This window comes from Pleurodeles waltl, chromosome 7 (assembly GCF_031143425.1).
Source record: "Pleurodeles waltl isolate 20211129_DDA chromosome 7, aPleWal1.hap1.20221129, whole genome shotgun sequence".
NCBI classification, from domain to species: Eukaryota; Metazoa; Chordata; class Amphibia; order Caudata; family Salamandridae; genus Pleurodeles; species Pleurodeles waltl.
The window spans coordinates 562,239,104-562,253,059 of NC_090446.1; the positions used below are offsets into that span (position 1 = coordinate 562,239,104).

The window sequence follows — 13,956 nt, forward strand, 5'->3', positions numbered from 1 at the left end:
ACTCCCGGCGCCGTAGAGACTCACGACGTCACTCCAGCAAGGAGTCTCGTTCGAGGTCACCTTCGGCTCGGCGTCGGAGGACTTGGGAGGTCAGCCCCACGGTCACGCCGCATCCATCGACGCCGTTGCCCTCTCCGGCGTCACCGACTTCGCCTGGTCAGGCGTCAGTGATTGAGGTGGTGCAGCCTCTTGTGTTTTCTCCGGCGTCGCAGACGTCGAGGCCGGCGTCGGGGTCGCCCTCGATCCAGGCACCCCAGTATCCGGTTTTTCCCACTCCTGGAGCCGATAGTACCGCGTTTCTTAATGCGATGTATACCATCTTTCAGCAGATGGCTCCAGGAGCTGCTCCGGCTGGTCCTTCGGGGCCCTTGGCCTTTTCGTTGGGTGATCCTGCGCCTCTTCGGCCGGCACCCTTTATGCCCTTTCTCCCTTTTGGGAATGTGGGCTCGGCGCCGGTGCCGGCGTCGGTGGCCGCTCCGGTGGCTTCGGATGTTTCGGCCCCGGAGGTTGCCCCTCCGTCGAAGTCAGGATTTTGCCCTGTGACTCCGGTTGGTCCATCGGCTCCAAGACCTCGTCCTCCGGCTCCTGCCTCGGCGCCGAAGCTGCCTGTGGCGCCGGACGCGGCGTCAGATGCTTCTGGAGATCGGCGCCGTTCTTCGACGTCGGCGGAGGCCATGTCGACTCCGCGTATCGAGGAGAGACTTCATTCGAGGAGGCGTGCTCTCCGTCTTTTAGAAGAGCAAGAGTACCAGCGAGTCCTAGAGGAGGGAGAGATTGAGGACTCTGGAGACGGACTGCATGGTCTGGATACAGCCAGTGGGCTGGACACTTCCCCTGAGTGGGACCTTTCATCTCCAGGGGAATATACGGAGGAGGCTGCTTCCTTTCATGCTGTGGTGAGGAAGGCAGCGAGCTTTTTGGACCTGCCTTTGCCGGTGGCAGAGGCAAAGCAGAATTTGCTGACAGAAGTATTGCATCCGGCCTCTGCTGCAGCTGAGCCTCTCTTGCCATTTAATGAGGCTTTGCTGGATCCGGTGTTGGAGGTGTGGAAGAAGCCGGTGTCTTCCTCGGCCGTTCATAGGGCTGTGGCCAGGAGGTATCGAGCTGCACCATCTGACCCTGGCTTTCTCTCTAGACACCCTACGCCGGAGAGTTTGGTGGTGCAAGCCTCCTGTTCCTCAAAGTCAGCGCCTGGTTCCTTCCCGACGGTGCCTGGAGACAGAGACTCCAAGAAACTGGATGCGCAGTCCAAGAAAATATTTTCGTCATGCAGTTTGGCGTTGAAGGCCACCAACGCAACGTGCATTCTGGGGAGGTACATCCATGCGCTGATGGATGATATTTCGTCTTCATTTACGGAGCTTCCCCAGGGTCTCTTGGATGTGGTCTCGGACGCCCAGGCTGCCGCGACCCAGATTATCCAGTCTGGGCTGGACACGACCGACTCGGTGGCCAGGGCGATGGGCACGGCTGTGGTGGCAAGAAGACAGGCCTGGCTCCGAAGCTCAGGGTTCTCTGCAGATGTGCAGTCGACCCTGCTGGACCTCCCGTTTGATGGGGACAGACTGTTTGGAGCCAAGGCAGATTCAGCCTTGGAACGATTTAAGGAGAGCAGAGCCACAGCCAAATCGTTAGGACTGCAAGCTCCTTCTTCCTCTGCCTCTTCTAGAATTTTCAGGAGGTTTCGGGGATTTGGGCGTGGCTCTTATTCCTCTTCCTTTCGGGGGAGGTTCCAGCAACCCGCCTCTTCCCTCCCCTATAGGTCATTTAGAGGGAGGGGGAGGGGTGGGGTCCGTACCAGAGGAGCCTCTCAACAGCACTCTGCCTCTTCCTCGTCCTCTGGAGGGGTGCAGCAGGGGAAGCAGCCTTAGGCTTCCACCGTTTCCCACTCACTCCTCTCCTGTAGGGGGAAGATTACAGCATTTTCTCCACAAGTGGAAGTCTATCACAACGGACACTTGGGTTCTCGGCATTGTGGGAAAAGGCTACGCCCTTCCCTTTCGGGAGTTCCCGCCCCTCATCCCGCCCCGCCCATCTTATTGTTCAGAAGAACACCTCCTGTTGCTAGAACAGGAGGTTCAAGTCCTCCTTTCAAAGGGCGCGGTAGAGTTGGTCCCAGAGCAGGAAAAGGGTTGAGGTTGTTACTCAAGATACTTCCTGATTCCCAAAAAGGATGGTCAGTTGAGATCAATCCTGGATCTGAGGATCTTGAATTGGTTCCTCAAACAGGAAAAGTTCAAGATGCTGACCCTAGCACAGGTGCTTTTGGCGTTGAACAAGGAAGATTGGATGGTGTCTGTCGACTTGCAGGATGCTTACTTTCATATCCCGATACTCAAGTCGCACAGGAAGTATCTCCGGTTTGTGGTAGGGTCGCAGCACTATCAGTTTGCGGTCCTCCCGTTTGGTCTTACTTCAGCACCTCGAGTCTTCACAAAGGTGATGTCAGTGGTTGCGGCGGAGCTCAGAAGGAAGGGGATAGCAGTATTCCCTTACTTGGACGACTGGTTGATCAAAGCCAAGTCCCCGGAGCTTGTGTCGCATCATCTGCAGTCAACAACCCAGTTGTTGTTCGACCTGGGCTTTTCGGTGAACGTGCCCAAATCTCACCTGGAGCCCTCTCAGCGCCTCCTGTTCATAGGGGCAGTACTGGATACAACATTGAGTCGAGCCTTTCCTCCGCCTCAGCGGATTCAAGATATTCAGGAATTGGTTCCAATGTTTCGAAATGGAGCGGTAGTTACAGTCCTCAAGGTCCTTCGTCTGCTCGGTCTGTTCGCCTCCTGCATTCTGTTGGTCACGCATGCTCGCTGGCACATGAGGGCTCTTCAGTGGTGCCTCCGAAGGCAGTGGTCTCAACACAAGGGAGATTTAGAAGGTACTGTCAAGATCTCCAGAGATGCTGCTGTGGAATTGAAGTGGTGGATTGCGGGCAACAATCTTTCACAGGGAAAGCCGTTCGCGCAGTCGCCACCAGTGGCCACGGTAATAACGGATTCCTCCACCCTAGGATGGGGAGCTCATCTGGGGGATCTGGAGATCAAAGGGCTTTGGTCTCCAGAGGAACAGGTGTTTCATATCAATCTGTTGGAGTTACGGGCTGTACGTTTGGCTCTCAAGGCCTTCCTCCCATCCCTTCGTGGTCAGTCGGTACAGGTCCTGACGGACAATACTACCACGATGTGGTACATAAACAAACAGGGAGGAGTAGGGTCGTACCTTCTCTGCAGAGAAGCTCTTCGGCTATGGTCCTGGGCAAAGGACCATCAGATTTGCTTGGTGGCAAATCATCTGGCCGGGGTCTTGAATGTACGTGCGGACAGTCTCAGTCGCCAATTCTCGGCAGACCACGAGTGGCGTCTCCATCCAGATCAAGTCTGTTTAATCTTCCAGATGTGGGGGTTTCCTCGGATAGATCTGTTTGCCACTCGGGAGAACGCGCTTTGCCCGTTATTCTGCAGCCTCCAGTATCCGATGCAGGGAGCGTTGGGGGACGCGTTTCAGATAACCTGGTGCGACCAGTTGCTTTACGCGTTTCCCCCCATACCCTTGATTCCTCGAGTGTTGAGGAAAATTCGCCAAGACCGGGCCCAAGTCATCTTAATAGCTCCGGATTGGCCAAGGAGGGTATGGTACTCCGACCTTCTCCAACTCTCACTGTGCCCTCCGCTCCGTCTCCCTCTCAGGGCAGACCTCCTCTCGCAGTCGCAGGGGCAGGTTTTACACCCCAACCTCCAGAGTCTGCACCTACATGCTTGGAGATTGAACGGGGCAACCTGAGTTCCTTCTCTCTCCCGCCTGATGTAGTGGATGTTATCTTAGCGGCCAGGCGACACTCCACTAAATCTATCTACGCTAATAGGTGGTCTAAATTTGTTATGTGGTGTGGAGAGAGACAGATTGATCCCTTACAAGCTCATCTGTCACATGTTTTGTCTTTTGCACTGTCTCTAGCGCAGAAAGGTTGTGCAGTAGCTACCATTAAGGGTTATTTGTCGGCCTTGTCAGCCTTCATTTGTCTTCCAGACCAACCATCGTTATTTAAATCCCCTATTGTTCTCAGATTCTTGAAAGGTCTTCTGAATCAATATCCTCCAAAACCATTCGTTATGCCTCAATGGGATTTGTCCTTGGTCCTGACTTTCCTTATGGGGTCCCCTTTTGAGCCTATGCATTCTTGCCCCTTAAGGTATTTGGTTATTAAAACAGTATTCCTGGTAGCTATAACATCTGCAAGGAGAGTGAGTGAGTTGCAGGCCTTATCGGTTAAACCCCCTTATATAACGTTTTATGGGGATAAGGTGGTGTTGAGGACCAAGGCTGCTTTCCTTCCGAAGGTTGTTTCACCCTTCCATTTGGCTCAGACAATCACTTTGTCCACGTTTTATCCTCCGCCTCATCCTTCAAAGGAGGAAGAAAGACTACATCGCCTGGACCCAAAAAGGGCGTTGAGCTTCTATATCGACAGAATGAAGGATATCAGGCTGGAGGATCAGCTGTTTGTCGGATACGTGGGCAAGAGGAGAGGAAAGGCAGTCCACAAGAGAACACTCTCCAGGTGGGTTGTTCTTTGCATTAAAATCTGTTACTCTTTGGCAAAGAAGGATCCGCCTGAGGGCATTAGAGCTCACTCCACCAGAGCTAAGTCGGCCTCTTCGGCCTTGGCCAGGGGTGTTCCTGTGGTCGACATCTGCAAGGCCGCAACTTGGTCGTCCCTTCACACTTTTGTGAAACATTACTGTTTGGACTCTGAGGTCAGAAGGGACGGTCATTTTGCACGGTCAGTGCTGCAGGATTTCTTGGTTTGACCATTTAGGCACCCACCGCCGGGCGTGGTACTGCTTTGGGACTCTATTCATCAGGTGAGGAATCCACAGGTAGTTGTATCCATCAGAAGAACGAGTTACTTACCTTCGGTAACGACTTTTCTGGTGGATACATTAGCTACCTGTGGATTCCTCACGGTCCCACCCGCCTCCCCGTTGCCTTTTTGGTCTCTCCAAGCAATCCTTGAGTGTGCTCCTTTTGGTCTTCAAAGTTGCAATACATTTTGCATGTATGATATTTGTATATATGTGTATATTTATATATAAATCTATATATATATTGGGTATATACATGATTCGTATGTATAAATATATTTATTTGTTTAAAAAAAAAAAAAAAAAAAGAAGGTTATATTAAATCTACAGCTATTTTATTGCAATGTTGTGTGATTTACAATATTAAGAGATGTTGCTTTGCTCTTTCATTGCATTGGGTTATTATTATTCTCATGCACGTAAAAAATGTTGGTACTGTCATCGGCACGTCGGCGAGGACCTCTTATTGCCTGTATGACGTCAGACGGCGTCGCGTGGGCTAGAGTGACGTCCTCGTCGACGTGCAGAGACTAGTAAGAAGATTTCCGTCGAATGCTGGCGCCATGGGAGTATTCATCAGGTGAGGAATCCACAGGTAGCTAATGTATCCACCAGAAAAGTCGTTACCGAAGGTAAGTAACTCGTTCTTTTGTACTACACAAAGTGCAGCTCATTCCAAGATTCATGATACTTTTGTTTCTGGATTTCTTTCCAGAAAAACAGACCAGAAACAGGTTTTCTAGACACTCTGGCAGTAAGAACTTAGGACCTCATTTAACTCTTGGCAGTTGGAATACTTCGTCACAACCGTGACAGAAATCCTGTCCACCGCATTATGATCTCCATTGGATATAATAGGATCATAATACGGAGCACGAGCTATCCATCATGTTTGTGACTGAGTATTCCCCTCTGCCAAGATCTAAATCATCCCCTAAGTCACTATACCAACTTGAAACAGAATATCCAGTGGACTGCAATCACTCACCTGCAACCAACTGAGCAGTACTTGAGTGAGGTGCATTCTAGGTAATGATCAGTCCTGTGGGATTGCACAGGGATAGTCGGTTGAACCCAAAATATTTATTTCTGGAAAGAACAATAGGAACCCAGGAATGTATTTTTCAGCATTTATTTAAAATACAAATCCTAGGCTAGTGTATACAATATGAACAGTAACTATTATACATGTTTTATTAATGGCAATAACACTTACCTAAAGGATGGATAATAGAAAATATTGTAAAATTATAATGATACCATATCTTCTTTATGTCAAAATCCCCAAGCCCATCTGCCTCTCAGCTAACTAAGCTAAACATAGTACCAGAAAAGACCCATTTTAAGTTTCAGAGATGGTTCATACCTGCACACTGCTTCTTAACAACAAAACCTATGTTCAACAACGAAAGAGCATCTGCTCTTCTGCATCTGTAAAACAGCATATAAGCCATCTGAGTGAAAGTTGGATGTGCCTTCCCCGTAATCTTCAGCAAAAGAAGGTGATTACAGCGGTGTATGTATTTCAAGTTGCAGGTATGAAGTTCATCTCTTTCTATTACACTCTGTTCCAGTTTATTCTGAATATTGTTGAACATTGTCAGAACAAACAATTAATAGTAAAGCCCTTGCAGACTTTCACTTATATTCTGTGAAACCTTGTCTGTCACTTAAAAAGCAGTACGTAATAAGTTAAGATATCAATTTATATGAAGCCTTGTTAATCATTTAGAAAATATCACTGGCAAACAAAAATTAGTATGCCTGGAAAACACATAAATATATTTAAGCGGACTTAATTACGATGTTATAATGTAACTAATAAGCAAAAGTCATTAATAATGTGCAATTATACTTGGAACATAATTTTAAATAAACAGCCTTTATAATTCAAATACCTAAAGGGGAAAATACATGATGATTATAGCAAGTACTGCAGAGTTTAAAATCTGGAACATATGACGTAGTAGGAAGAACAAGAGGAGCAAGGAAAAACAAACTAGCTGTCCGTATTAGTTGTCATGATGCCATCTGTAACTCTATACATTTTGGCACACTTTGGTAAATCACTGTTGTTTGGACTGTATCCATATCCACAGCTGGACTCAATGATACTTGTGTCCCTCTTTTGTCTGGCCTTCCCATAGGTGTAGTCTGCAATTTAGCCTACCCATTTCAGTTTCCTATATTTCCTATCACCTGGCTGTAGTTTAACCTGTCTTTTTATTTTGGCTCAGGTGGAGAACATGGGCCGGAAGAGTCTGGACCTCGAAGTCACCTTTTTGATACCAGTGTCCATAGGTCCATCCCAAGTGTGGGCCACTCACGGAGTAACTCCACAGAGGGTATGAAGTCTTAATTAGTTAGCCTTTACTACTATGATCCACTTACTTATTATAGGATCATATTTTCCCTTTAACACACTTTGTTCCCCCATAACTCTCTGCCAATACCTTCTCTTTCTCTCTTGTCATTCTTGACTCTTCCACACCCACAAGCACCTCATGGTTAGGCCACTTCACAACTCGAGTACCATCCTTGACTCTCACAAATCTACTGACTGATCTCCTCTTGAGTGGTACTAGGCCTGTAAAGGAATTTGGAGTTTACAGACGGACTAGTGCTTTTGAAAGGCCAATGTGTCTGGGATAGGCAACTATGTATCAGGTGTAACAAGCGAAGGTCATCCCCCTTCTAGGAGCAGTATGTACTTTAAAGCAGGGGAGATCATCTTCAAACGATGCTACAGATGCCGTATAAACAATAAGACACCTGTAACATAAATGAGAATTTGCTTATATGTGTTGTGGTTGTTCCCTATTGCTCACTTCTCTGGGCAGTCTTTTTAGCATGGAACGACTTTTGGGTGGGACTGGAATAATAACACCACACTAGAATAGGGCAACCATGCCTCCATTTAAAATTGAGCTCCCATGAGTCCCTTCTCAAATTGGTTGTCCGACTGATGCCATCTTTACCATTTCTCTTACTTCAGGGCACCCCGGAGAGTTGCAAGGACATTGCCCTGACGCCTGGCTCTACCGACATCGTGCCTGGAATGAGTAAACGGATGACTCTGGTAATCTCACCCCTGAAGAATGTTTAGAACGTCTTACATAGGAATCTTGAAGATTATTTTACCAAAAAGCTGAATTCTGCTTAGTGAACTGAAAATGTCCTTTATCAAAAACATATTTGGTGCTATAGGCTCATTCAGATTATCTATACTGTAGGGATTTCAAAACCATGTCTTGGATTGTGGCTGTTGGCGTATTGTGGGTGCTATGCATTTGTGGGATTATGGAAATGGGATTGTGAGACATTTAAGTTTTTGGGACAAATGTGGGATTTATTAGTTTGTGGAAGTGTCAGAGGTCTGGTCTTGTGAGAGGAGTGGCATTATTGGATTTAACCAAAATGGATTTAGGAAGCATGGGATTGTGGAAGCATTGTAATTGGCATAGTAGAGGGAATGCAAGTTGTTTTGGCAGGCGTGTCAATGCAGAAGCTGTTGGATTTTGAGATTGCTGGGCCAGTTTTGATGATATGGGACGGTGGGAGGGGTGGAGTAGTGCTAGTTGTGGATTGTGGCATTTTTGGAACTTTGGAATATTGGAATTGTGGGGTGTTGGCGCTGTGTGTGAATGGGATAGTCTATAGTTTTGAATTTTGAAGCTAAAATTGCAACATCACTGAACACATGGAATTTTGGAAGCCTTGAGTTGCGGGTGGGAGGTGATTGCAGAACAGCTAACAATGTGAGTTATATCGACTAGTAGACGTTTTGGTATTACAAGTTCTAGAGAGGGCTGCTCTTGTGTGTTTTTTAGACTTGTGGGGTCAGTGGAACTGTTATAGTATGACATTGTGGGAGTATTATTATTGAGATAATGTGACATTGTGGTGTCTCTGAAGAGAGAACACGAGAATTGTTGGATTTCGTGATTTTGGAATTGTAGGTGTTAATGGGTTGCATGAGTGGTAGTTTTGTGACAAGAATTTGGGAGCTGTGTGATTACCTGAGCAATGAGAATATTATAGTAGTACAATGATGGGATATCTATATTCCACTACAAGCTATATACTTCAGTGATGGGCACCTGTCTTCTTCTCCGTTAGGATTGCTCCGTGGTGGCTTGTCGGAAGGTTCAGTGTGAGGTTCGTCCTCTTCAAAAAGGTGATGCACTGCAGTTTGTAATTGAAGGCAGCGTTGGCAATACGTGGATTCCCCAGGTAATATGTAAACATATTAATTGTGACGGGAACATGTGTTCGAAAAGTGTACTGTGTTAGCTATGACCTAGGTCGGACTGGCCATACAGGGCATTGGGTGTTTCCCCTGGGAGGCTGCAACGGTGGGTGGGGGGAACTTTTGTCATAGAGAGGGCAGTTTTGTAGCAGTGCAGCAGTTTTAAAAGCACTGCAGAGTTCCTTGTTTATCCAACACTTTTCATGCAACAATTAAAGTGGCAAGATAATTCTGATAATTAATGTACCCTTTGAACAGAGATCGAAGTTTTGTCTAGTGGCATCTAAAGTATCACAGAGGGTTATTAGGCCTCCTGCAAAAAACGTGTACTATGCAAATCACAGAACAGTATTTTATGTGCAGTGCTCAGTGGGATACTACCCTTGTCACAGACCTTCTTTTGTTATGTGCGTTTCATAAATTACAATTATAATCTAGCACAGTGAGCTATGAACTGCCATCAAAGAGCTGCATGCAAACTGCATAGTACAGATTAGAAAAGTATGTTTTTCCCCAGTCTTTGATTATCCTAATTTTAATAAAATTAGTTTGTTTGGCTAGAAATAAAGGGGAAAATTATGAAAAGTGGCGTATTATCTCATGATGCGCCACTTTTCTTGTGCACTATTGAGCCCCCTAACGCCACCATGTGTGCGCCATATTTATTATACAGCGCACCATGGTGCACATTAGGGAACTGGCGTCAAAAATATTGAAGCTACTTTGGCGGTTTGCAGGATTACCATCAAAAATATTGACGCTAATCTTGTGATGTGAAAAAAGTAAAAAGAGGCACATTTAAAACAATTGGATCCTCATTTTAACACCTGCCTTAGGCAGGTGTTAAAAATGACACTCGAAAAGGTGCAGCAGAATCTCATAGATTCCACTGCACCATTTTTCTGGGCCTCCTAATGCCAGAACGCTCCCCTTGCATACATTCTGCCTGGCGCAGGCATAATGTGGCGCAAGGGTTTACAAAGTGGTGCAATGCGTGCATTGCACCACTTTGTAAATATGGCGCAGTGTTTTTACCAACTTAACGCCATATTAGCGTAGAAAAAATTATGCTAATCTGGTGCAAGGTGGGGTCAGGCCCTTCTTAAATCTGGCCCAAAGTGTTCTTAGTATAGTCAACTCTAACCACTGTGTTACATGTTCTGAATACTGAGTTTATGCTTCCCCAGACCAACTAGTCTTAAAACATGTCTACCAGTAGGGATGACATGTGAATCCCACACCTTTTAGTCCCCTTTGTCTTGTATAACATTTTCTATACACCGATTTACACATGCATGATTCATTGTCTTTTTATGTGTGTGATGTAAAGTGCTCCACCACCCTACGCTGGTAAGAGAGGTGCTATAAAACAAATGAAATAGATGTGAGAGAGGGGCTATGGAGAGATGAGAGGCACTTTTAGAGAGTGATGGTGAGGAAATAATTAAAGAGTCCCAATCAAGACTGCTGTATCCTGGTGCACTGTAAGGTTATTATTTACTGTGCTTTTAAAACTAATACCATTGAAAATATAATGACACCTATTGTAGAATGCACTGTTTTCCCAAAGTTTCTTGGGGGAGAACTTCCAAGCCCGATTGTAGTGGTCAGTCTCACTCACTAAGCACCCTATGGCGGCTGGTCTGACAAAATTTGACAGCGCTGCTTTGGAGTCCCAGTCCAGCCCTGGCTCTGGAACTTGCACCATGCATTTCTACAAACAGGGAGGGAGAACGTGATATAAGTGTTCTAAAGTGCAACAGAATTTTGATGACACTAAGTCCATAAATCACAAGTTATATATATTCTTTAAATGCATGACAACAGACAAGCACAGAAAAAACTACAGATGAGTGATCAACTTAAATGAAAGTCTTCATCAATTACAGACCATTTTGCTACAGGCAAAGAAAGTGGCTGCTATAACATTGTCAAAGAAGTGATAATCTGTGGAAGTTACATTGCATGTTGACTTTCTAGCATCTAAACCAGAGGAAGCATTTGAAGGTCACTTTAAATGAGGACACAGGTTTTTTTTTACTGTGGATGCTGGCAGAGGAGTGATGGGGAAGTGTAGGTATGTCACCTTTTGTACTGATGACTCTTTTGATCCAGTGCTCACTTGTTGGCTTTTGGTTGGAGGTAGGAGCAGAATAATTATTAGACTGTGCCACACACACCAGAGCATTCACTGCATTTTTTCAGATGGATATTTTGGTTCAGAGTATGGTAAGCACCGCCAAAATCCTGAACGTCTTTTTCTTTCATCTGGGGTGATGAGGAGCTAATAATCCGTATTTAGGCGTCACCTACGAGACAACGTTTAGCTGTCGGTTAGTGAAAGCCTCTTGTGGACCATACCAAAAATCTACAGTGAGTGGACTTAGAGTCTGCCCATTGTTTACCATTCTTTGGCTTTATTGTCACTCTCATTTGCTTGCTTCTTATTCAATGGTTTGCCTCCCTCTTCTTGTGCTTGTTCCTTCCCCTAAGCATAGCCTATCTGCCATCCTTTTGACTGATTTACCTGTGTTCTACTGCTCAAATTAAGGGGACCATTTTTAAATTGTAATTAAGCACTCCATGAAAGTTATGTTTTTGTGCACTGTCCCTTGTGCTGCTTTCCCTCTCCTCAAATACTCATCATCACCTGCTTCTTAGTTGTTGCCCTACACCTCAAAGTTCTTATGAAAGATCTTTTCATTTTCATTTTTTTTTTTTATGTCCCACAGGTGCAATTTGCTGCCAGGCCACTCTGCAGTACAAAAAAGTGCTTTTGCATGCCTCTTTGATCCCTTGTCCCCCACCCAATACCCATGCCTTAATTGCAACTTCTCCCCACCTGTTCTTCCTCGCCTTTCACTCATTTCTCCCCCTCACTTGTGGTTGTAGCATCCGCCCCAGCCCGAGAGCAAGTAAAGCACATGCCACACATGGGGCACTGGATAAAACCTCTTTATTCCTACACTTACAATCACAAACTAAAATCACTGATTATGTCACAACTGTTACAAACCACACCTTAACACCTCCCAGCAGATTACGAAATCTCTCTTCTAATTCTGCCCAGAACCGCAAAGGTCCTAATGCACCTAATTTCATGACACTACATGTCCCCCTGTGCTAACTAAAAAGTGCAAACAATAGTTATTTCAGATCTCTTCTTTAAGACATTGAGGCACTGGCAGTAGCTTGCCAAATCGAGTGGTATGAGGTGTCTGAGATACTCTCTGATCGGGCACTGATGCTATGGGCTTGGATGCTTGATCTGGACTATCAGGCAAAGTGCCTTCATCGAAGATTGCAGGAGCTGATGAAGGTCGAAGTAGGTGCTTGAAATTTGACAAGTCCTGTATGATATATTTTCTAGGATGAGGTGCCATCACCATATGTCCTTTACACATCACCGCCCTTGAAAGTTCAACATCAAACGAAGTGTCTGTTTTCTGCCAACCTAATCACCTTTATCGAAGACTGTTTCCAGAGTTTGATGCCGCTGATTGGCGTACATCTTCATCTTGCACTTTCGAGAAGTGTCCAGGACCCGAACCTTATCGGCATCCAAGGATTGATCTACTGTCCACTGTGGTAATTTGGTTTGAATAGCTCTCCCAAACAGTAAGAACTGTTGAACAGCGGGCCATTTTTAGATTTGAGAATGGTGGGCATACCCCATGCCGCGAAGATGTGGTCCAACCGTTCGATTACCTTGTCATGGGTGGCCAAAGACATTTCCTCCACTAGCGGAAAGTGTGAGTACTCATCAATGACTATCATGAGATGATGAAATCAATGGTAGTTCTTTCCCAAGCCCATGTAGGACTGTCAGACAATGTAAATGTGGGTTTAGTCACTTTTGGTTAAAGGCAGTTGCAAAGGTGGCAATCCTTTAGTCTCCTCTCAATTTGCTCATCTAGGCATGGGAAACACACACGGTCACTTAGGGGTACTCTGGGGGCTATGATGCCATGATGTCCTTCATGGGCCCATTCAGATGCAGTTGTAGGCTTTCAGGTACGATGATTCCCAAGCCTCTCTTCACAACACCTTCCTTAGTTACAAACAGTTCATCCTGTCCGTTCTTAAACTTTTGAAATTCAATGCCATCCTCAAGAAGTCAAATACTCTTCTTCCATGATTGTGCTGAATTGATATCTTTAAGAATGCCTGTGTTCTTGTCTGCATTAGTAGCATTAATAATCTGTTCAACAGACAAGGCTGCTGGTGTGCTGGTCCTTACTATGAAATTAATGTGCTCTTCAGCTGTTTTGGATGTCGAACTAAATTTGGGTAGAGGTACTTGTGAAAAGTGATAAGCAGGGTTCTGATCTTTACCTAGCTTGTGCACAATCACATAGCCATATTCTTGCAGTCGAACCCCCACTTCTCAATGCGAGGGGACATCTTGGCTTTCGGGTTCCCAAAGATAGTGAGTAGCACTTGGTGGTCCGTGATGATGGTGAACCATTTTTCCTATAGGAACACATGAAAATGTTTGCAGGCCCAGAAAACCGTCAGATTCATCTTCTCTGACTGAAAATATGCATGTTCTGTGTCAGACAGGCTTCAGCTGGCATAGACCACAATGTGTCTCTGAGCTTTTAGATGACCATTGTGTTGAGCAAGGATCACCCCCAGACCCACCAGATTCGCATCTACGTTGATCTTCATATGTAATTTGGGTCGAAATAGGCCATCTCAGTGGCATTCTCAATTGCATGTGTTATTTTTTGAAGCTCTGATCATATTCAGCAGACCACTAAAAAGGTACATCTTGTTTTGTCAACTCTCTCAATGGGGGACTCACTGTACCAAAGTCACAAATGTACCTTGAGCATTAACTGT

At 45.7% G+C, this 13,956-nt stretch overlaps 1 protein-coding gene across 1 annotated transcript in view; it reads left to right on the forward strand.

Annotated features, from left to right (window-relative positions):
- The window catches only part of LOC138304347 (integrin alpha-X-like), a 126,737-nt gene that overhangs the window by 58,583 nt on the left and 54,198 nt on the right, over positions 1 to 13,956 (forward strand). The window contains exons 8-10 of the mRNA XM_069244320.1: positions 7,100 to 7,207; positions 7,858 to 7,941; positions 8,982 to 9,095. Of these exons, the coding sequence (XP_069100421.1) occupies positions 7,100 to 7,207; positions 7,858 to 7,941; positions 8,982 to 9,095 (306 nt within the window). The remainder of the gene's footprint in view (positions 1 to 7,099; positions 7,208 to 7,857; positions 7,942 to 8,981; positions 9,096 to 13,956) is intronic.